Source organism: Myxocyprinus asiaticus, chromosome 9 (assembly GCF_019703515.2).
Source record: "Myxocyprinus asiaticus isolate MX2 ecotype Aquarium Trade chromosome 9, UBuf_Myxa_2, whole genome shotgun sequence".
NCBI lineage: Eukaryota > Metazoa > Chordata > Actinopteri > Cypriniformes > Catostomidae > Myxocyprinus > Myxocyprinus asiaticus.
The window spans coordinates 28,983,875-29,009,176 of NC_059352.1; the positions used below are offsets into that span (position 1 = coordinate 28,983,875).

At 38.7% G+C, this 25,302-nt stretch overlaps 1 protein-coding gene across 1 annotated transcript; it reads left to right on the top strand.

Moving 5' to 3' along the window:
* The first annotated feature begins 35 nt into the window (after window positions 1-35).
* Window positions 36-24,843, top strand: hdlbpa (high density lipoprotein binding protein a). Its single transcript, XM_051707483.1, has 28 exons — window positions 36-108; window positions 1,379-1,450; window positions 6,425-6,539; window positions 6,656-6,822; window positions 7,776-7,991; window positions 8,671-8,877; window positions 9,078-9,293; window positions 10,731-10,937; window positions 11,118-11,225; window positions 11,530-11,634; window positions 11,797-11,875; window positions 11,973-12,112; window positions 12,444-12,548; window positions 12,676-12,789; window positions 14,205-14,291; window positions 14,383-14,514; window positions 14,655-14,873; window positions 15,089-15,310; window positions 15,467-15,685; window positions 15,798-15,936; window positions 17,732-17,880; window positions 17,977-18,081; window positions 21,883-22,017; window positions 22,137-22,280; window positions 22,564-22,743; window positions 23,016-23,132; window positions 23,225-23,365; window positions 23,634-24,843. Exons 3-28 carry the CDS (start codon window positions 6,464-6,466, stop codon window positions 23,724-23,726), a joined length of 3,822 nt encoding a protein of 1,273 aa, XP_051563443.1. The 5' UTR covers window positions 36-108; window positions 1,379-1,450; window positions 6,425-6,463; the 3' UTR covers window positions 23,727-24,843.
* The last annotated feature ends 459 nt before the right edge of the window (window positions 24,844-25,302 follow it).

Sequence of the window (25,302 nt, forward strand, 5' to 3'; positions counted from 1 at the left end):
GAGGAGTGCTGAGCTATTTAATTCACAGGCTGCTGCTCCTCCCTTTCGCCAGTGGAGTTTCACTACGAGCTTCTGCGCCACACAGGGCAGACAGGAACACAAACACAAGTAAGTCATTCTTCATTTCACTAATCAGTCTTCATGTATTAAACATAAGAGTAGCGGTAATATCACTTTTCTAGTTTTTATACGTGTACATCGTTCGGAGACTGTTCTGTCGTGAAAATGTGCTCTGGCTCGACTCCATGTCATTTTCTCCCCACTGTTTCACCCTTTGCTCTTATGCTTACGTGGACTTTGTGTGGAAAGTAACTAATGAAGATTGTGTCTCAAACACTGCCATCCGGTGACCGGAAGAGGTTATGTTTTCAATGCACATGTATTGGTGCTTGACATACACGTAGCAGTAGGCTTATAATAGGTAAATAAGAGTATAAAGTTTTCCTAATCCAGTATGTGCTAGCTCTTGCACTAGCTGGTGTACGTGTCACTATCGCGCACGCGCAGCTCAAAGTTTACTGGAGTTGGTTCCTAGTCAGGATAAGTTTTTCATCTCAACAAACCCGAACAACTGCCGTTTTCCCCCCCAAAACAAACATAATTAGTTCGATTAAAAATTTACCTATACATTTAGGGTATTAAAAGACTTCTAGATTAAAATAGTGGTGAAATTATCAAACGTTAAGGATGTGAAATCCGTCTTTCCTGGTGTTATGTTAGCCGTTAGCATGGCGTGTCATGAGTTGACGTAGCGCTCGTATTTACTGAGAGACGAAGGGTTTTAATCTTCACTGCTCTTTTACTGACAAATGTGTTTTCAATTAAATAAATGCATTTGTATATTTGTTCCCAATTGCGACTTGTGTCATTGTGAGAGCCAATGTGAATCCGCCATGTTTAAACCCCAACAGATCTGACATACGCAGGAACGGCCACGTTAGCGAGACGTGAGAGCTGCCGCAGGGCCAAATCAACACACTATAAAACCAGTGATTTATTATAGAGAGCATCTTACCTATTTGTCAGTATTGATAATTATGAATCGACGAAAATGTACAAGCCATCTTTAACCATGTCTCGATGATTTTAATCTTTTGAAACCAGTGTAAATGAGAAGATGATTAACAAGTTGTTGACTTCACTTGCTTGTTCAGGTTTTTGGTTCCCATTTCCAACTTGATTCCATTAGGCACATTTGCAAGCATTTAAATCCTATTAAGGAGTAGAGGGTGACATTTGCAATACCAATGGAAACGCAAACAAATCATGACACGTGTACCTAGGTCTTGTAAAACTGCCATTTGGTGACTGATAGTGAGTCTTTCTCTTATCCCCCCTTCCATTACCCTTATTATTTGTATTTTTAATTTTTTTTTAGGCAAAAGCTGGCAGGCTGACACGAACGGGCAGCTTTACAGGACGGATTATCTGGTAACTGACCATTTAGCTGGTAAGATTAACCACATTGTTTCTGCTAGAAAATGAAATTGCTCACAGATCCAGTGATCGCCTTACATGCAGCATGTTTGAACTGGGGATTCGCTGCTTGTTTATCTTGTGTCTATTAGCCACAGGGCATGAGTTGTTTACTGCTGTGGTTCTTTTAAGATGAGATCAAATCTTATGAGTGGTCATATGATTCATTTTGTTATTTAAAACATTCTTCTGAGCATCTGATGGATTTTTGTAGTGTTCTGTCTGTGGATCAACATGCTCAGTGTTGAATTATTGTGAAACCTAGTGTGGTACATGGTCTTTTGATCTGCCTTGAGGAGCTACATGTATATGTCTCCTGAGTGTTTGCCTCTGGGTCTGAAGCTTTAGAAGGCCTGTAGAGGAAGAGGCCCCTGCAGGGGTGTGCTGTGCAGAGAAGCACATTAAAACAGCCTTATTTTGTGTAGAAGCATTCTGAGTTTGCATTTGGGGGGTGGTGGGCAAATTCAGAGCAAACTGGAAGGAATGTCGTACATGTTGACATGAGAGTGATTAGCTAGTAGATTACTGCCATCTCAAACCGTTGTGGTGATCTCTCAACTAGGGTTGCAACAGTATGAGATTTTCACGGTACGTGACGGTCTCAGAAAATATCACGGTTTCACGGTATATGGTATTACACAATTATTATTATCAGTTACAATGACCCTTAAATGAGTGAAAACAGAAGGGGTTTTTTTTTTTTTTTTGGTTGAACAAACGCTTTATTATAATTGAAACTTGAAACCATTTTCCATTTTTTTTAATGGAAGTATGTGTAAAAAAAAGTCTCACTTTTGAAAATAGAATAAATAAGAAAGCTAACAGAATTATAATAATAAACCGAATTATAAACATAAAAAAAATAGCATGTAACTATAACATGTTGTATAACTAAAGCATGTTAATTTACATGTTAGCATAGCATGTTAAATAAATTACTAAATGAAAAATAACATCAGTTGATTGAGCTTTTAAAGTTACGTCCTTTTATTATTAACAATTAACATACTGTAGGTGCGTGACAGCACAGCCAGACTGCTCATGTCTGTACCTTTAACTCAGTGGTTCTCAACTGGTTTTGCTTCAGGACCCAGATTTTACATTGGAAATCAAGTGGCGACACAGTGAAAACGTAACCTGTATTTAATGTATCCTGGCATTTCTTTTTATGTTGCATAGTTTTGTTCATGGTTTTCAAGTACAAGGACATGCATCGAGTGACATTATTTTTGTTGTTGACGTCAACAACAAAACCGACCTTTTAAAAATTGAGCATATTTACTTATGAGCCCACTATTATCCGTTTGTTTCCTAATTTCAAACATCATTCAAACAGAACATACATATTTCACAGGAGGAAAGGTTCCTCGTAACCATGGTTAGGTCAGTGTAGCTAGTCTTTAATAATAATAATAATAATAATACAGGGTTTTTCTGGTATATAGTGGCATTTACAAATGTAAGTAGTTCTTAGGTTCAGTAAAACCCTCAGATCACTTGTTTGGAGAGTTTTTTGGACTTTTGATAAAAAAAAAGGCTTCCTTGGTTCCAAATGCCATAACTTGCTTTGAGATAACAATACAAAATTTTGCCCAGATACAGTTGACATGACTGTAGTCATGTCAAGCATGAATAATTAACAAAATGAATGAATAAACTGCATCACTTTCTCAGCAGTGTTGTAACATAAGAGCCTCCAAACATGAGATGTACATGTTTACATTTGAGGCCATGAAACATAATAGATTTTGTAGACTCGCTCACAAAATTAACTTTTGTGGGACACTTTTTGTCTTCGAATAGCTGTGTCTGATCATACTCTTCTTCTGAAGTAAATTCACAGCGTGTTTTCCAAAAACGATAATGAGCTCAAACGTGAAAGACTGTACCTCTCGTTGGTTTCATGCAGATTACACAATCAGAGAATATTTGTTTTCAAATATTAAATATAAATACAAATATTCAAGTATACGCTGAGTTTCGGTTAATTTTTGTGACGCGCTCCAGACAGTTCACAGAGACTGAGACGGCAGAAAGTGCATCCTGTATGATTTCTTTATTTTACAAAACCAACAACGTTTTGCTGTTATTGTGTGTACACAAATAAAAGTAAACCCTTTATAATTTCGAATGATGTCTTACTCTCTTATCTGTATGACCAAAAATTACGGAGTATTTCTTTCTGCTGTTATCGGGGAAAAATTCAGGTGATCTTGCCGGCGCCTCCGGTGACCACAGAGGATTGACTTATGTTATCAATATAAAAAAAAAAAAAAAAAAACTCAGACAGGATCAATTCAAATATTGAATTTTTGGGGCATTTCTGACCCTGCACGATGCTATTTTGAGCCAATGCCTGATTAGCTTGCTTATTAAGCTTAATGGAGGGCTATTGCCTAAGTTCTGCTGGTGCTATGGAGATTTTCATTTTTTATAGTGGTTTAATTTCACAGCAGTGGCAAACAATGTCGAAGTTTAGGGCAAACATTATCCTTACCTGGCTATCACAAATGGAGGCTGGTCAGGTAGACTTCGATGTTGTGTGGAGGCTGTGACAAAGAATGTCAAAGAGGGGGAGGGGCAGGGGCTCGTGTGGTCTCGCAGAATTACAACTTAAATGCAGATGTCGGGCACAAATTTAATTGAGAATTGATGCCAAGGGCCAAATTTAAATAAAAACTAAAGTGTATATTAAAAAATAAGAAATTACTTGCAAAAAGGTCACTTATCTAGTGAAAGAGGGCGGGTGCTTGAGCACCACTTGGGGTCTATCTGTGCACGTGACTGCCTGCCTGAGTTTCGTCGACAGTCGGAGGCAGCACGAAATTTGACATTCACCTCATAATTCTCTATGCAGGAGAAACCATGTATTACACAGGAGGAAAGTCTCCTCATAACCATGGTTGGGTCAGTGTAGCTAGTCTTAAATAGTAGTAGTAATAATAACAAATTATAGTATTTATGAAAAAATAAATACTAGCTGAAACACATCTTGAAACTAAGTACAACTGCCACTGTTGATATAAAATGAGGTCTAATAGATTCTACCTTTTAGATTATTTCATATGAAACTTTTAACATTTTGTCAAAATACAACCATTACTTTTACTCATGTTCATGTAAAATAGAGAAACAAATTTGTAAAGGTGATTTATGTCTAATGAAAAAAAAAAAAATTTGTGCATGGCACAGTGTTGCTCTCTTCCTCAGTGCTGTTTGGCATGTCAGGGCTGCCCACTGTTTGAGAGGTTTGACTTGACTTCCTCCGTAACGCTTTAAACTTGAAAAGTCTCACTAGAATCGAAATTGGTCACATCAGTTTTGAGGTCTGTGCTCCGCAATATCGAGGGAAGCCCGGTTGTTGCACGCGCACGCCAGAGAGAAGAGCAGATCATTATCGCAAGCTGTTTCTGTTACGCTCGTGCGAAAGTGCAGATGAGAAGCCTTTAGCTGATTGCGAGATTATTTAGCTGAAATTTGCCTCAGCAGTCCTAAATAGGCCATCACTTGGGTGGCTGCTGAAATATCTTCAATGGGAGAACCATGGCATTGTTCTTTCCCTGCTGTCCACGACCCAGTCTGAATAGACCTGCGAACCACTTTTGGGTCACGACTCACCAGTTGAGAAACACTGCTTTAACTCACACTCACACACACTCACTTAAGTCAGACCCCCTCGCCTTGCTTCTCTCAGACATTTTCTCCGCTGCATGTTTGTGTGTGGCGCAAGTTGACGAGTCTGACAGGCAGTCGAGGAGGAAAGGAGATGCGCACGCACAGGTGAGATTCTCCGTCCAGTTGCATTTTTTTTTCTCAATACCGTAGATAAGCAAATGTACATGGTATGAAAATGGTACATTTTCATACTGTGATATACCGTGAAACTGATATACCGCTGTAACCCTACTCATAACAGTCCTCTCAAACTGGACTGATGGTCTCCCATTTGACAGCATTAGTTTGCACACCATTGTACTTTGTTACTTTTCAAGACTAATACAGAGCTTAGAGAACTGTACGTGTCAATTGGCTGGAATTTCAGCAGCAAATACAAGCGATCTTTTAGAATTCAAGGCTGCATGGGTGTAATAATAGTAGCCTCTGTCTTTTATGTACTTTTTGTTTTTTTGTTTGTTACTTGGCCACAGTCCTGCTTGGAGTATGCAACTGTACTTTAACTGTCATTGTGCAAGTAGATATGATATCACTGAGGTGTGGTGTACATGTTTTCAATTAAATGGGAGCATGCCTTGTGGGACTTCCATTTACAAAGAGATTCAGGAAATTATTTTTGCTGCTCTACATTTACTCTGCAGCATATAAGGGTTAGTAGGGAAATCCTCTTAGCTTCAGAGCTCAATCATCTAACTCCATGGCTTAGAATTAGCCCTTGACTAAGGTAACAGATGGACAATTTTGACCTTCATCAACATGGATCCATCCTTAGACTATTTAAAATGGCTCCTGCTGACAAATGTACAGTTTAAAATGTCTTTATTTTGATCAGGCCACAAGTTATTTTCCAGAATCAGGGATGCAAACTACTAACCTTTCAGCTAAAGTCACCTTTTCGAAAGCTAATTTGCCCAAAATGTTTAATTTTCTACATCTTCCTTATTTAAAATCACTTGAAATGTTTAAATGCTTAACAAAAAGCAATAAAAAGCTTTAAATACAACAAACAAATCAAGAGAAATTAAATATCCGGAAAACCTGCTATGACTCGCACCTTTTTCACAGTTCATGAGTTTGCATCCTTGAGAATATTTCTGTCTTTTTGTTTGTCTTTTGTCCTGAAAAAAGACTTTTAGCTCCACCCTTCTTGATAAACTGTTTATACCTTAAGTGCTGGGGTGTATTTATTTGTGTCTTGGTGATAATTTTGCTGATAGGCCTCTATCTACATGGTTACATTGATCTGTAATATTCACCTGAGCTCTTTTCTTAGTGGCACACTCGGACTCCGTGTAAACGTGGGATTTCAACCATGAGCTCAGTCGCTGTACTTACGCAAGAAAGCTTTAATGAGCATCGCAGTGGCCTTCTGCCAGAGCAGGTCAAAGGTGAGTGGTGGTCCAGGGCGTTTTGACATGTAGGTATCTGTTATCAGGTAAAGTGAAACAACCATGCCATTCCTGGCCAGATGTAAATGTGTCCTAAATCTCTCTGTTCCTGATAGCTGCTGTGGCAGGCCCTAGCAATGCAGAAGAGGAGGACAGCCTCCCCACCTACAAGGATGCCTTTCCCCCTCTGCCTGAAAAGCCTTCATCTCCAGAAGGGGTTCAGGAGGCTGGAAACGCCTGGACAGCAAGGCTCAAACCCCTTAAGTCCTCAATTATCACCCAGGTAGAGCGATAAAACTAGATACAATTGCTATCCTACCTGGACAGTGTAAAGTTCTATTCACACAGCCAGCGACTTTGTTGCTGCATTTTCTGTACTGTTGGCTGCTAGTAGGCCTTACTACTGCTGGTTGTTTTAACATTATAACTGGCCATAGCTTTTGAAAGTCTTAATTACAAATGAGATGAAGCCCCTATGACCATCAAGCACATTTTACTGAACTGTAAAACTTTTGGAACTATCAGACAATGCTTTTATACAGAGACTTGTTTAATAGATATTTTTTAAAAAGTACCATCTGAACAGATTTTACAGTTTTTATCTTTTATGTCTTTAACATTGTAAATATTTATTGATGAACCTTTTGTTTACCATGTGAATAGCCTGGTTACTGACATGGCATTAATACTAAATAAATAACAAATTAGATAGCTTTCTAATTTGACTAGGAATCCGCTTTCTTGCTGCTAAAAAGGGACATTCTGCAGTGAACAGTGTTTATAATAAACTGCAGCATTGCTCAAATCCATAATATCAATGTATTAAACTCACTCTGACAATTTCCGTCATGTTTTTCCACAATTTTCTTTTGTTATATCCATGTATGTTGTTACAGGCAAATTTGTATAGAACAGTGAAATCTCTCACAGTAACAGTAAGATCTCTGTCTTGCCTGCACTCAAATCAGGTATCTTGCAAAAGATGGATGACATGAGCTCTACTGTCTTCACTGGAAGTGGCTACTGAAAGTCTCTTCTCTTTTGCATTAAGTTAAACTTTTCTCAACTTTGTCAATGGTCACTGTCACTTGTGTCGCCATACGTTGTGAGTTCTTATTGAAAATGAATGAATTCAGGTTTCTTTGTTGCTGGCAGTATGAACGGAGATAGAGGCAAATTAAAATGTTCTATTAACTCTTGAGAAGTAGGTCTGACTGAATTGACTTATTTCTACAGGTTTTCCATGTTCCTCTGGAAGAGCGCAAGTACAAGGACATGAACCAGTTTGGAGAAGGAGACCAGGCTAAAGTTTGTCTTGACATCATGCACAAGACTGGAGCCCACCTGGAACTCTCAATGGCCAAAGACCAAGGCCTCTCCATAATGGTGTCTGGGAAACATGACGCTGTCATGAAAGCCCGCAAAGAGATTGTGTCCCGACTGCAGACTCAGGTATCATGTCTTATTTAAGCTAGTGGGGTTAAAGGCAATGACCACATTTACATGCATTTAAGAAAACTGTTTATTCCAGGGTTTCTGCAGTAAGCAGCATTCTGAAACGTCATGTAACCAAGAATATTGATTTCCTTATGCAGTTTAAGGGATTAAGAGAGAGCCTTTAAACAAAAATGCAGTTTATGTGACCATGTAAAAGCATAATCGGCATTGTAACAGGTTTTTAACAGGTCACAAGAGTGTGCATGTGCATGAACAGCCTGGATAACATGCATCATAGGATGGAGCCCGTCAACAAAGCAGAAAGAATTAGACAATTCTGCTGTAGGTCACGAAAGAAAGTTAAGAAAACAAACACCGCAACAACTCTGGAATATCTGGAAATGAAGCGAAGCAATGGGGACTAAAATAGTGAAGTCTCAAACATTGTTATTTACACAAGTGTTGCAGGGAAATTATGTTGCTATGTGCTTCCTGACAGAGCCGTATGTATTTGGGAGTAAAGAGTATGCTGCTTATACAGTGTTTGTAAACTGGAATGCTACTTTTTTCGCAATAAGCCTCTTTCTGGTGTCCATGTAAATGTAGTCAATATTAGTGTAAGATTTCTTTTTATGATATTAAATGTAGCTGGTTTAACTGTTTTGGAAAGACTAACGTGTGTAATTGACTACAGGCTTCAGCTACTGTGGCCATCCCCAAAGAACATCATCGCTTTGTCATCGGCAAGAGTGGGGAGAAGCTGCAGGAGCTCGAGCTGAAGACTGCCACCAAGATCCAGATCCCTAGACCCGAAGACCCCAGTAACCTCATCAAGATCTCTGGAACCAAGGAAGGCTTGGAGAAGGCCAAGCATGAGATCCTGCTTATCTCTGCTGAACAGGTCTGGGAACATATACCACTTCAAGCCTTTGTTTTACATAATTTGTTTAGTTGTTAGCAGCTGCTGAGAATTCTGTTAATCAAACAGTTACATATTCATCAGATATTGGTCAAAATATGTGGATATATATGGATATCAGATGTTGTTTTTATAAAATAATAAACTACCTAGACGGCAATGATTTAAATTATTCAATGCAGGATAAGCGGGCAGTGGAGAGACTGAACATTGAAAAGGTATACCACCCCTTCCTAACTGGAGCTTACAACAAGCTGGTGGGGGAGTTGATGCAGGAGACGGGCGCCCGCATTAATGTCCCTCCACCCAGTGTGAACAAAACTGAGATTGTCATCACTGGGGAGAAAGAGCAGGTGGCCTTGGCAATTGTCAAGATCAAGAAGATTTATGAGGAGAAGGTGAGCAGAAATGGCTCTCTTTAGCATAATGAATAGCTGTTTTATTGACTTTTCCAATACTATAGTATGCTTATGAAACCCAACTGACTGAATTTCCAAGACTTCAAAGAATTCCAATAATCCAGTATTAATAGCCTTCAAAGAGACTGATAGAAGTGTATTTATTTTCTTTAGAACAGGTGTCAGCAACCTATGGAGGGATAATCACTGGCACGCTAGCAACAGTGATAGAGGAGTAGACTATTTTATTTATATAAATTCCGCACCTGCATTCCAATCTACATCTTGATCTAATCCTTCATGATTGCGCAGCATGTTTTCATGTGCTGAATGGGAGACAAAAAAAAGTAAAAATGTGACAAGACCGCAGTATACATAACAGATTCGTGTGGTGCGTGCAAGCTGAAATTCGCACATCACAAGCCAGCAGTGCTTCACTTTCGGTTAATTGTGCGAGTAAACGCGCCTGCTTCGGTCAGGCTGCACGGATGACAACCTACATTCCGTGTTTCATTTGTTTCTTTTTGCTTTCAGAACAACACGTGATGTAATAAGGAAAACACCACTATTAATCCTTGAGATTTCCATCCCAGCATACAGGTACACCCTCCTTAAACCATGGTCAAACTCAATTACATTAAACGATTAAAAGACAAAACATAAACCCACATCGTGCGTTGGGTTCAAATATCTTTTCAAGTCTATTCAAAATGTAAATTAAACCTGGAAATACATTTTTAGAATTTTGCAGGTGCGATTCACTGAAAAGGGCTAAATAGTTGATCGGCTTGTGATGAGCGAATGGCTTGCAAGCGCAGCACGAGTCTAATCACACTTTAATAGTGTTTAGCCTCCCATTCAGCTGAAGAAAACGTGCTGCGTGATCATGAGGAAGAATTGCATCAAGCTATATATTTAGGAGCGAAAAACGTCATAAAATAGCCTGCTCCTCTCTCGCTGTTGCTTGCATGCTAGTGATTTACATGATTACAATGACATTATATAAGAAATATTTAAGATTCCACACAATTTCGTGACTATTAATCAAATAAGCAAATTTGTGACCATTGTTAACCTGTTCTTTTGTACAAAATGAGTTTTCTTTAATTAAAGCACAAAATGCTCTGTGAAAATTCACATGCAGGATCATGATTATATCAAAATCATCGGGTTTTGCACAAAATTTTCACTCAAACTGTTATGCTGATAATATCATTTGTAATAAAAAAAATAAATGATTAAATTAGAAAAATGCAAAATAGAAACATTTTCACAAGTGGACTCGTACTTTGGAAAATCGCATACATGTTTTTTTTTTTGGGGGGTGTGTGTTGGCACAGCCAATGACCAGGAAAATAAAATGGCATTCCATGTCAAAAAGGTTGCCAAACGCTGCTTTTTAATTGCTTTTAATTGTGGTGTTTTTCTGCATTGCAGAAGAAGAATGCAACAACTATTGCAGTGGAGGTGAAGAAATCACAGCACAAGTATGTGATTGGGCCTAAGGGTAACACCCTGCAAGAGATCCTGGACAGGACTGGCGTCTCGGTCGAGATCCCACCCCTCGACAGCAGCTCAGAGACTGTAATCCTGCGTGGGGAGCCAGACCGGTTGGGCCAGGCACTGACTGAAGTGTATGCCAAGGTAAACAACCCCATTTTCTTGCCTTCCTCCATGTTCATGCACAAGAATGAAGTCTTGGACTCTTCTTTTAGCTTTTACATAGGGAGTGTATTGAAACATTACTGCAGAAATACTTTTAAATTTGGCTGTTTAACCTTTTGACCTTTTTACTTTATTCCAACCCTTATTTTCACTGCACAGGCCAACAGCTACACTGTTTCTTCAGTCTCAGCTCCCTCTTGGCTTCATCGCTTCATTATTGGCAAGAAAGGACAGAATCTGGCAAAGATCACCCAGCAAATGCCCAAGGCTAGTATACTTTCACTAATCATATTACAGGGCTTGCCCAATTTCTCTGTTGTCTTAGGAACATGTGTGGATTGTAGCTTGTTTGCATGTTTATGCAGTTTACCAGAGTCACCCGTCATAGTGACAGTGATTGCATCATTCAGGAATGCTGGTTCCAGAATATGGCACACGTCTCAACCAAAAAGGAACACTCAACAGTTGTCAAATGCGTTGATGCATTTCATATGAATTACTTTTTGCAGAGCTGTGAAGATAAGTCTTTATATTGTAAAGATGAGGCCAGTGAAATTACATTTATTAACAGGTGCACATTGAGTTCACTGAGGGAGAGGACAAGATCACGCTGGAAGGACCCACCAAAGATGTACAGATAGTACAGGGCCAGATTGAAGTCATCGTCACAGATCTGGTAAGAACAAAGCATGTCTGAGTGCCCTAGCATATGACAAATTAAAAATAAGCTTCCCCTTACTTGTGTAGCATACATTGGCTTCAGTGTGTCCTAACATATAAAATAAACACCGTCTCTCACCTCTTCATCTGGTTGATTGTCATGTATGCTTTATCATAGGTTAGCCGAATGGACTACACGGAGATTAGTGTGGACCCCAAGTTCCACCGACACTTGATTGGGAAAGGCGGTGCAAACAGTCAGTGTTATTTTTTATAAGTTGTTTACAGCAGCTATTGTGGAAGCATACCCTTGTTTCCTTCATATTGACCATGTGTGTTTGTCTCCATGGCTAGTTAACCGCATAAAGGAGCTGCACAAAGTGTCAGTCCGCATTCCACCTGATAATGAGAAAAGTAACCTGATCCGTATTGAGGGTGACCCCCAGGGCGTTCAGGAGGCCAAGAAGGAGCTGCTCGAGCTAGCGTCACGCATGGCAAGTTGGATTGATTTGTAAATTAAAAAGAGGACTCTGTTTACTGCATTACTGTCTTAATGTTATTTTTGTTATGGTTTACCACTTATGATTTTTCATACTCAAAATGGTTGTGTACGATGTGTTTACTTTTCTCTTATGTGGTTTCTGGCTACAGTAAATTTGTCTTGCTTTAATTCTTGAGACGAGTCAGGTGCTGTAATGTTTGGTTTGGGGTGGAAAAATAACCTTAAGCTCTACAGCCTTGGAGTATTTAGTCCTTTGGGTTATTTGCAGAAGTTGCTTGGCAACTCATTGCTGAAGGTCTCTAAGTATGTCATGGTTTCAACAGGAGAATGAGCGGACAAAGGATATGATCATTGAACAGCGTTTTCATAGAGCCATCATTGGACAGAAAGGGGAGAAAGTAAAAGAAATTCGGGACAAGTTCCCAGAGGTAGGAACTGTTAAAACTGCATGATATATTTTCCCAATTCTGTGTGTGCACATGTACAGTGAATATATAGATCGACAGTTAGATAATTGTTTTTTTTTTTGTTTTTTTTTTTTTTCCCCACTTGCAGGTTATCATCAACTTCCCTGACCCAGCGCAGAAAAGTGACATTGTACAGCTGCGTGGACCTCGCACGGAGGTGGAGAAATGCACAAAGTTCATGCAGAAAATGGTGGCTGAAATGGTACACACATTTTCTACATTACTGAATTATCTATCTCACTGAATATTAGAGCAAGCCAAGCAGAGTACCAGTCTGTGGATTAACATTGTAATTGCAAAATAACTCTGTAGTAGTGTATTTTAGGGCTGAAACGATTAGTCGACATTATCGACAATGTCGACAATAAAAATAAAAAAAATTGTCGACAAAAAGTTCCATTGTCGAATAGTTGTTTGATCTTAAGGTAACATAAGATCATATGAAACTTTAATGATTGCACACAAGAGCAGCACTGCAGCTCGCGCCTGACTAAGGAGAGGAAGAAAACACATCTCACAGTCCAGACGCACTCTAAACTTTCCAAACAGCTTCAGGTGATGTAGATCGCAAAGTATGAGGGAATTATAATGCAAAAATACAAAATAAGTATATACAGAAGCACTCTTGTTGTGGAATAAGCAGAGCCGGAGCTGTCGCTCAGCTTAAGCAAAACTTGTGTGTCGAACGTCTTTAAAGGAAACCCCCCGGCGTTACATCTGTAATGCAGTTCTATTTAATGCGTTATAGCTTTATTAAAGTTAAAATAATAAGGAAACTGGCATTTCTCTGTGCGATCAGCGCCTCTTCTATGAGTTGCGCGAAGTGTCCCGATCTAAGGGGGAGAGATTGAAACTGCACCCGGCTGAGGTACTCTCTGTTGCGGGTACGCTCATCCCTCGAGTGCGCGTGCTTAATGAAGCTAGATTATAACGCAATTGAATCATAATATACGTCACTGTGCATTTCTTATCGTGAAGAAAATTGGCAAAACACAGCAGAATATAAGTGTATTTTGTCATTAATGCACTCGCAGAAGTATAACCAAGTGAAAAAATACACTTATATACAAAATACACTTAAATATAAGATACATTCTCTTAAAGCAAGTCTAAATATCTTATATGTTACTTCTCAAGTAAATGTACTGTATCTTGTTTTAAGGTATTTAGACAATTTTAAATGGGGAAAAAAGACAAAAACACTTTAACAATAGGATTTTTTTTGTAGTGAAATTTTTACTGAATCAAACATAAGAATTTTTTTCCCTTTAATTCAGTTAATGTCATTTAGAGGTATTTTTAAAAGATGATTTTGTTCTCTTTATTGTTAGCAAGCACGTTTAATGCAACCTTTTAAGTCGGGGCACAAGCTGAATGTTCGGTTTAGAGCTAATGATTCATCGTTGCAATAATTGCCTGACTAGTCGAATAATCGTTCTAATAATCGTTAGATTAGTCGATTATCAAAATAATCATTAGTTGCAGCCCTAGTGTATTTCATAAACTGCCATAGACTTTCACCTTAGCTGTAAAAATTTTAGGTTATAACACTAATTACACTCATTAGTAACCTTAGGTAGGTAGCTTAGGACCATTAACAGGATGCCCTCTTTCCAGGTGGAGAACAGCCATTCAGTCTCGGTGCCCATTTTCAAGCAATTCCACAAAAACATAATTGGCAAAGGAGGGGCAAATATAAAGAAGGTGCGTAGCTCGTCTTAGAACTCTTATGGGTTCATCAACACTCACCCCTTTTACTAACTTTACTAACTTGCTGTTTTGTTTTGCTCCCCAGATCAGGGAAGAGACTAACACTAAGATTGACCTGCCTGCAGAAAACAGCAACTCTGAAATGATTGTCATCACTGGGAAGAAGGCAAACTGTGAGGCAGCAAAAATTAGGATCCTGGCCATTCAGAAAGAACTGGTTAGGTTTTTGTTTTTGCATTCAATCTCTGCACTGTAGTCTTAATGCAAGATAAACTGTGTATTCCAGTTGCTTTGTTCCTAGTTGAGATATATGTGGATGGAATAGAATGTATTCATTATTCTCAAATGTTTGTGCAGGCAAACATTACAGAGGTGGAGGTTTCCATCCCCTCAAAACTGCACAACTCTCTAATTGGCTCCAAGGGGCGATTTGTGCGTTCCATCATGGAGGAGTGTGGTGGCGTGCACATCCATTTCCCAACAGAGGGCTCTGGCATTGATGCAGTGACAATCAGAGGCTCAGCAGAGGAGGTTGAGAAAGCCAAGAAGCAGCTGCTGTCCCTAGCAGAAGAGAAGGTAGGTTTTAAGGGAAAGGTTTCATTGATAAATTTGCGGGGTAATGCATGGAATAGAATTTGAACTTTAATATTATCCAAAAGTTAAAAGCTAGTAAAGCTAATGTTTTGCTAAAATGACCAATGATAAATGCTGATTACAGTTTAATCTACTTTTGTTCTGTACATTTAATTTTATAGCTAATAAAATAAAAATTCTCTGTGGTTTTATAATAGCAAACTAAAAGCCACACAGTTGAGCTTCGTGCCAAACCTGAATACCACAAGTTCCTTATTGGCAAAGGAGGTGGAAATATCCGTAAGGTGCGGGACAGCACAGGTGCCAGGATCATCTTCCCTACTGCTGAGGATAAGGATCAGGAGCTGATCATGGTCATTGGTACAGAGGAAGCTGTTGCTGATGCACAAAAGGAGTTGGAGGCACTCATTAAGAGCTTGGCAAGTCCATGTTTGTCATGAGCATTATTTGAAGTTGATGGGAAATTCTCCTTTTTCCCCTGTTTTATTTTCCCAACAGTTAAATAAGTCTCTAATACTCTGAATGTTACATTTGTATAAATGTCTTAAAATCATCATCTTTTTAATTTATTTCAGGATAACATTGTGGAGGATTTTATGATTGTCGATCCCAAGCACCATCGGTTCTTTGTGGCACGACGTGGGCAAGTCCTGAGGGACATTGCAGATGAGTATGGCGGCGTTATCGTCAGTTTCCCCCGAACTGGCACACAGAGCGATAAGGTCACCCTAAAGGGAGCCAAAGATTGTGTGGAGGCTGCCAAGAAACGTATTCTGGAGTTGATTGAGGATTTGGTGAGTAGCTTACTGAATCTGAAATACATTAACACAGTGCATATGTCAGACAACCGTAGTTATTCTGCTGTTGTAAGGAGTTAATGGATTACATGTTACTCTTAATCTGCAGGATGCACAAGTGATCATGGAGTGTGTGATCCCTCAGAAGTTTCACCGCTCCATAATGGGGCCTAAGGGCTCACGCATACAACAGATCACTAAAGACCACAGTGTGCAAATCAAGTTTCCAGACAGAGAGGAACAGCAAGGTAAATACTTTTGTGTCTTATCAATAATTTATTATGATAAGAGTTTAAGGAAAAATCCATTGTTCTTTGATATTTTGAAATAAAACTAAATATATTCTATTACAGAAACTTAAAGAACTTTCCAAACTCTGTTGCAGATCCAAAAAGACAGTGTAACTTCAGCTGCAAAAACGGCTTGTTCCAAAATCTTAATTGTTTGCATCTTAGCCCCAACATTAGGAAAGTGTGTATAAAGTCCATATTTATTAAGTTCCCTGATCAGATCAGTCTAACCTGAACTCTAATTATTTCTAGTGCAGTACAACTTCAGCTTCATCTGTGAAATACTGTCAGGTACCACAGAAAATTATTTGTGCTTGGCTCTTAATAGGAATGCACCGCTCCGATGATGTTTTCAACTTGATCGGGTATCAATCCGACGAGCCGGATCCAAATCCGATACCTTGTGTTAGGCATGGTCGTGACTGTCAAGCTCCAAAAATGACAAAAGAACAAAGCACAATTAAAGTAGTCCATATGACCCATGCATTTTATTCAGAGTCTCAAAGACAAACGATAGCTTTGTGAATCGCAAAAGGCTGCGTTTAATAAGTAAATGTATAGTATGCTTGCACAGCACGTTTCAGTGGTTATGCACTGCTCTGTCGACACTCATTGCACACAGAGCTGAGCTTGTGATGCATTGTTTTCTTTTTTTTTCTCTTTACTCTGAGCGTCGTGCAATATATGAGCGCTTCACATGAACATCTCTGATGTATATGCTCGATAGTTCAGTTCAGTTCAATAACATGCATCGAGAACCACGCCAGAGGAGCATTTCACCAAATTTTGAGAGAGACTACACACATTCAAAGGACTTTCTGGAGTGTTCCCCCAAAATAAGTCTGAGGTTTTTAAAATTAAGAAGGCATGACTGAAATATATATATATATATATATATATATATATATATATATATATATATATATATATATATATATATATATATATATATAATTACTATTGCATAATATTTTTGAAGTAAATAAAAAATATATATCTGTTATTTATCAAATTACAATAAGTTGACTGGGTTCCAAAAAATAATTGTGTGAATAAAAAGTGTACTTGTATCCTATTACAAGTAAATTGAAAGTGACCTGAATGCTTATGTCCAGACACAAGTTTAAAAAAGTGCAGAGAACTGGCTTTTCTACTGTAGAGATTCACTTACACTGTTCGTTTTGCTGTTGCATTATCCAGGAGACTAATCAATAACGTTTCTTAATTGGCTACACGTTTATATTGAAATAATGTGTAGTTAGAGGTTTGTTTCTTTTCATATAAGAATTCCCCTCTAATCAGTTCCATACAGTAAGGTATAGATATTCTGAACTGAATAAGAAAAAAACAACCGTGGTATCGGATTGGGATTGGTATCTGCTGATACCAGGAGTTCAGGTATTGTAATGGGATCGGGAGAGGAAAAAGTGGTATCCGTGCATCACTAGAGTTTTTAAAACCAAGCAAAAAAATTGCGTATTTACCATTTTGCAATTAAAACCAGAAGTCTATTTGGGACATTGGAGAAAATTTGAAATGTTAAGTGGAAAAACAGTATAGTAGCTTATTTGGCTTTTTTTTTTTTTTTTATTTGTTTAGCCCCTATTTAATCACTTTGACCCAGAGTATGTTTAGAGTTTAGTTGTCCATGTTCTTTTCTGGAGAGCTTCCAAACAGATGACTTGTGGGTTTTTAATTTCAGTGGTAAGCCTCTAAGGATCATCTAATTAGTGACCTTTTGCGTTTTATTCAGCTCCTTCAGCTGATGCTTCAGTGCAGGAGAATGGAGAGGCCAACGGAGAGGTGAAGGAGCCTGCTGACCCTTCAGCCCCAAAGAAGTGTGACGTCATTGTGCTCTCTGGCCGCAAAGAGAGATGTGAAGCTGCTGTTGAGGCACTGAAGGTGTGACTCCATACACTCATTCAGTTTTATGTAGTTCAGTTGTGTATATTGTGTACATTTTGCCAAATGCTATGTGATGAATTTTTGTCCTTTTAGGCTTTGGTTCCTTTGACCATTGCAGTGGAAGTGCCTTTTGAGCTTCATCGCTACATCATTGGTCAAAAAGGTAGCGGAATCCGCAAGATGATGGATGAGTTTGAGGTTGGTTCTGTTTTTTTTTTTTTTTTCATTTAATTGGAAATTACACAACTGCACAATTTTCATGCTCACTGTAAATTCATATAACTGCATATATTTACAGTAAAATTACATAGGGACTTGTCTATGAATTGGACTAAAGATGCATTAGTAGTTGACTGCTGAATTGCAGAGGCCGATATTTGGTATTTTTAAACTATTGGCATCGGCCAATATATTTTCCCGGTTGGCCGATTAGGTCTTAAGCTGTGAGGATTGCCTGCTTGCATGTGAAGGAGCTGTATGAGACATGTAAATGACCAGTGACAGTTTTTGTTATGTGCCATTGTGTTACCGTAATAATAGACCAGTGAGCTACAGTCTCATTTAAACTGTTACGGATATCAGAGCTGGGACAGATGTGTATGAGCTCATGCATTTCTTTCTCCTTCACTCTCTTCTCAACTGTTCTCTGTAACTGTTAAAGGCCGTGGTATTCTCATGGAGAAGTTCTTTGCTCGGAGCCAAAAATAATTTCTAAACAGCTGAGCAACGATATACTGTTTGCAACCATTGAGACACTAGCCACGTCTCTGGGGGAGGAGTTTAGAGGAGCATTTAAATATGAGGACACACAGGGTTAAAACCTTAACTTATGTGCAGGGCCGGCCTTGACGTTTTGGGGCCCCCAAGCAGATTTTCAAAATGGGGCCCCCCTACCTACAGGTACATCTAACCAAACACACCCAATGTGGAACAAATTTGGAAAGAAAATAAAACTGATTTCATTAGGCCCTACATTAGGATGTGTTATTAATGACTATATGCCTCATTCTATAAAAGGAATTCACGAGATCACGAAGATTTAATGTAATAAATGTGCAGTAGATAATGTGCAATTTGTCATGTTTACATCCTGCATTCATGGGGCTAATGTGCTAACAAGCTATACACTGCCATTATATGAGCCGGTTACACTGTTAGTGCAATTTATGATGACTGATACTACTGCAAAGATGGGTGGATAAATATGTTGAGTACAGCATCGGCCAATCGCATGCTTGGCAACCACAGTCCCTTTTTTGGGGGGATTTTTTTTTTTTTTTTTTCCTTTTTCTCCCAATTTGGAATGTCCAATTCCCAATGCACTAAGTCCTCGTGGTCGCATAGTGAATCGCCTCAGTCCGGGTGGCGGAGGACGAATCCCAGTTGCCTTCGCGTCTGAGACAGTCAACCCGCGCATCTTATCACGTGGCTTGTTGAGCACGTTGCCACGGAGACATAGCGCGTGTGGAGGCTTCACGCCATCCACCGCAGCAACCACACTCAATTCACCATGTGCCCCACCGAGAACAAACCACATTATAGCGACCACGAGGAGATTACCCCATGTGACTCTACCCTCCCTAGCAACCGGGCCAATTTGGTTGCTTAGGAGACCTGGCTGGAGTCACTCAGCACGCCTTGGGATTCGAACTAGCGAACTCCAGGGGTGCTAGCCAGCGTATTTTACACTGAGCTACCCAGGCCCCCCCGTGCAGATCGCTTGATTAAAGCTAAGTACTATCATGTGCTTTGCAACAGTAGTGCATGCACAAGTGATTTTGTGTCTTAACAGAAATGCAGCGTGAAGGTCTCGAAAGAAGCGCCACTCTGGAAACATACCATTTTAAAAACGAACTGAAGGGGCATGTTGTTCATTCACTGCATCGGCATATGAGTCTGCCTTGTTAAGGAGAGAAAGGTTTGGAAGAGCTATTAATGTGTAAAAGCCACTGATGTTTATTCACAGTAAGGGGCTTTCACATGACTCGCGTAAGCACTGCAGAATATATTGAAGTCTATGAAGTGACATCACTGCAAGCCTGGCTCCAACTTTACACTAAAGTATTTTTCACGTTTTTGTCTCACAAATGATGTCTTTTGATTTCAAAGCAACAAGAAATATTTAAACTGTCCAAATTTATGAAGAGATATTAAAGGTTGGAGCGTCTTTTCACACCTTTCAAATCGTGGCGCTTCCTTATTTCACATCACCTTTGACAGTGATTGTAAAGCTAACAGAACTACTCCGCTGCAGAGTTACAGCTGTTATATCTCTCATCTCCATCTCTCTAGATCTGACATATACAGGTATTTTCTCTGCCATCTGAATCAATTTTAAAAATGTTGTAATAAAACAATAATAATATAATTATATAAATATTTTAATATTAATAATATACATAACATGAAAATATATTTCCTATAGTTAATATTTTGTATATAATCTGTTTTCAGTATACATCATAACTAATTATGCAGCACAGTTCTCTTTCATAATTTTATTCAAACTTTAAATGGCCCTTTTTAAGGTAACTGACGAGTTTTGACTTATACTTGAGATATTTCACACAAAAATGAATTGTCATCGCTTACCTTCATGCTGTTGCAAACCTGTATGACTTTATTTCAGTGGATATCAAAAGGAGATATTAGGGAGTTTCAATCACCATTCACTTTCATTGAATGGTAAAAAGATCCAGTGACTGTGAATGAGACTAAACGTTTTGCTTAACATCTCCTCTTTTGTTCCATGACAGAGAAAAAGACTCAAGGGTGAGCAGTGATGACAGAAATTTTATTTTTAAGTGAACTGCCCTTTAACTACCTGTTAAAGTATTTGTTAAAGGTATCTGCCAAGAAAAAAATATATATAAATGTTATTCAGCACATGCTAGACCTTAGTCACAGCAGCACCATATTTAATTTTTGACTAGATTGACAACGAAACTGTGAGGGATAGACGTACAGTCTCTTCGATGGGCTGTACTGCAGTTTAAAATGTTTTTGGATCATTCTGCAGACAAAACATTGGAAAAATACCTTTTCAAGGACACTCAGTAGACAAAAAAGTCCAGACAGTATGAGTTGTGGAAAATCAGATGGATCTAGGAGCTTTTTACAGCTTTATACCGTGCATGCCATTGAAGAGACTGTAAGTCTATCCCTCAAAGCTTCATTTCCATTCCCATTAAAAATCAAACATGGCACTAATGTGAATAAAGTCTATAGATCATTCCTCTTGTTTACAAAAATGTCAGCGCATGCGCAATAAGTGGTGGCAGAAAGCCTGCTGACTGTTGTGTTAGATTTGACAGATTATATGATTAAACGAGAGTATGACACAAAGCCATCATAAATACAAACATATTCTTGGCGATACAAGTACTATAATGAAATGAGTTAATTACAAACATGTTATGTTCGCTATACATTTTTGCTGCGAAGTTGTGAGTTGAAATGATCTCCTCAGTCCAGTCAGCTCTGTTGGTGGCTTAAAGCCACAGCAGTCAACGAGAGCCCTCGGAATCATTTTTCAACAACGGAATCCGATAAAAGTTTACTTTTTGCTCATGGTTTTTGCCACCTTCCGTGTTTAACATAAGCGGTGACATTGCCAAAGCATTGGTCTATTGCATCACATCTTGCTGGAAAGCAAGTGACTATAGGGAAGGTCACAATATAGGCTACATAAGGCTACGTGCATGCTTAATGAATTCATTTAGAGTTTTAATGTTGTTAACTTATTTAAAAAAGAAAACTCATAAATGCACATTAAAATATATTTAAAAAAAAACATGTCCAGAGTCATCCAAGTAGCCACAGTGGTTTTGTATTTACTAGCTAATGAATTATTTTATGTGGTTTTTTTATTGCGAAAGTGGTCTTCAGTTTTTCTTGTGTTTGGCCTTAAGTCTTAAATTTCATTCCTTCGAACCTGCAGAAACCCGTAAATACAAAAATGCATTGTACTTAACCTTACTTAACTTTTTTTCACTTCAGGTTAATATTCAAGTGCCTGCTCCTGACTTAGAGTCTGACATTATCTCCATTACCGGTCTGGCCTCACACCTTGACCGTGCTAAAGAGGGTCTTCTTGAGCGCGTTAAAGAGCTACAGGCTGAACAGGAGGATCGGGTGAGTTTGAATCCAGGATCGCACAAGTTTGCAGGCAGTTCTCAATGAGCAATGGGACCCATTGAATACATTTTGCACTAAGCATTTATAAAAAAAAAAAAAATTCTTCTGCTTGACAGGCTCTCAGGAGTTTCAAGCTGACCATCACTGTGGATCCCAAGTATCACCCTAAGATCATCGGACGCAAGGGCGCCATAATAACCCAAATCCGAAATGAGCATGAAGTCAATATTCAGTTTCCAGAGAAAAATGATGAGAACCAGGTAACAGGCTAGAGCCGTATTTTGATGAAAAATAAAACTAGATTTCCATTTCTTAAGGAAGCAAGGCAGCAAAAGAATAGTGTTAAAGTTTTTAGCTTTGGTTTTGTGTACAGGTGGCTATGAAGTTAAATATATGCAAGGTTGACAAGAACAATCACAATTTAGGATGCAAATAAATGCGAAAAATCACATGATTCACAAGTGCTGTGCAGTTAAAAAAAAAAAAAAAAACTGGTAGACATTTGTGGATGAAGAGTGTTTATTTTCTCATTTCATCTACTAGGATCAGATTACCATTACTGGCTACGAGCAGAACGCAGTGGCAGCACGTGACTCCATTCAGGCTATAGTAGATGAGCTGGAGGAAATGATCTCTGAGGACATCACCCTGGACAGCAGAGTCCACGCTCGCATCATAGGGGCACGCGGCAAGGGCATACGCAAGATCATGGATGAATTTAAGGTGAGATGACAAGTCTTTAACGACTTCTACTTTTTGAAGTCATCTGACTAAGAGCTTGTGATTTTTAGTATTTTGATTTCCACTATTTTGAAGTTTTTGTAGCTTGCCAGTGTTCTCGTTTGTCTAGTGTTTTTTTTTTTTTTGTACTTTTAAAGATTGGGAGGTAGAGGTAAACCCCCTGACCTGTATAAATACAGTGATCGTCTGAATGCATAAAATGTAGATAATGATGAGGACCGAACAAATGGAACTATCCTTTTTGCCTTTTCCAGGTTGATGTACGGTTCCCTCAGAGTGGAGCTGCAGATCCAAATTTAGTGACTGTGACTGGCCGCCCAGAGCATGTGGATGAAGCCATTGATCACCTTCTAAACCTGGAGGAAGAATATGTAAGATTTTGCTCTACTTTGGAAAAAGCAAGAATACATAATTAATGACAACTTTTTAAAGGTAAATTTGTCATGTTTCAAATTTTTCTCAGATGGCTGATGTTGTTGAAAATGAAGCCAAAATGGCCTATATGAAGCCTTCTGGTTCCACTGCTGGCAGCATGGAAGAACAACGTGGCCCATCCAAGGGATTTGTTGTGAGGGAGGCTCCTTGGACTACTAGCAATGAAAAGGTAAACTAATCTTGCACTGTATTTTGAGTGCCATACCTCCCTTAGCTAGTATAAAAAGGGGCAGTATTTTAGAAGCCAGAATCTTCAATGTGACATTTCATTAATCCGTAGATTACATTTATATTAAATTTTTTACTTTTCTAGTGCTCGCTTACTGCTTGTGATTTGAAATGGCAGTCATGAAGAGTTAATATGCATGAAATTTGATTCTGATCAAAATTCTAAAAGTGTATTTGGATTTGACTTGTTACTTGTTTTTTGGCTTTAGGCCCCTGATGTGAGCAGCTCTGAGGAATTCCCCAGCTTTGGTGCACCTGTGGCTGCTGCAAAATCATCTCCATGGGGACCTAAACGTTTCTGAAATGTGTCCCAGTCAACAGTTATGTTCCAGCCTCCTGGTCCCCCTTACTATTATCCCTCATATGACCCATTTGGATGTGGACTGACCACTGATTCTGAACCCCAATATATCAACACATTTCCTGTTCCTCAAAAAATAATTTCTGCAAATAAACAAGAGTCTTGATTCTCATTGACCCCTATGAATCCCAAAACCAGTGGGAAACATTTTTATGGTGGCATCCTCTACCTGGTCTGCCACAGTTTTGCTGAATTTGTATGAAATTAACGGTAGTCAACCTGTTTGCATGTAGAAAGAATCACACATTGAAGGATAACAGAAGTACTCCTGACAGTTCTTCAGGTCTTTAAATATCCAGGTTTAAGCAACTTGATTATAACTTCATTACAAAAACAATTTCATTATAAAAGTTATTTCTTGGGTTTATCAAGCTGCTCTGTTTCATAGTTGCCTTTGCAATGGGGTTGGGAAAAAAATATATTGTATACCTCTAAAAGATGATGCTTCTGATTGAAGTCAAATTCATTCATAGGAAATGGGTAACCAGCTGTACTTTGCCTCATTCCCTAGGGTAGCCATTATGTTGCAGGCATTTTAGTGGTCTCTTGTCTCCTCCCTATTTTCCCTAACTCTTCTGATATGGGCAGGGAAGCTTATTCCATGCAGCCTTTAAAACTTTCAGACTTTAAGAGGGACTCTCACTACAGAAGTATTTTCAAACTGCCATTTGCTTGGGAAGTCCCAGGGATGTAGTTACTTGTGCAGTAGAAGTCCTAAGGTTCCCAAAGTCTCAAAAACGTACACTAAATGGCTTATACTTTTTTCCATTTTCTTTTTGATATTCAGAAATCATGTGAAAAAATGGAAGTATAATATTTGGAAGGAAAAAAGCAGACCATTTTGTGCCAATGAAATGTCATGTGTTGCTCATTCTTGCTAATGGGTCAGTGTCCAGCCCCTTTTTGTCTTCCAATTGCTATGCAGGTTGGTCTGAAATGATAGCAATGGCCCTCTTAATAGCCTTATAAGAATTATGCAAAAATGACAAAGTAAACATTTATGGATGACACTGGAAAATAAACTCCAAAAAAGAAATAAAAATTGAAAATGTATCTGGCCTTGTTGTGGTAAGACTGGGTTATTACACATGTACAAACCAGAAATAAAGGATGTGGGAATGGGTTCAGCTGGGATGTCTTCTGGCCACCCATGTTCACATAGCAGCAGAATACGGTTGTTAGTCCTGTGTTTGAGTGCTTAAGAAATGGTTTACCCAAAAGTGAAATGCTATGCCATCCTAAATGTGTATTACTTTCTTCTGCTGAACACAATGATTTTTAGAAGAATATTTCAGGTGTACCAAATTTTTAAGCTCAGAAATCACAGACTTGGCATATAAGTAATCTATAAGAATCTCTTTAGAAGTAATATGATGGGTATGGGTGAGAAACTGATTAATATTTGTCTTTTTTTACCATCAATCTCCACTTTCATGTTCTCTTTTGTTTTTGGTGATTTGCATTCTTTATGCATATCACCACCTACTGGGCAGAATTATAGTAAAAAAGGAAATAAA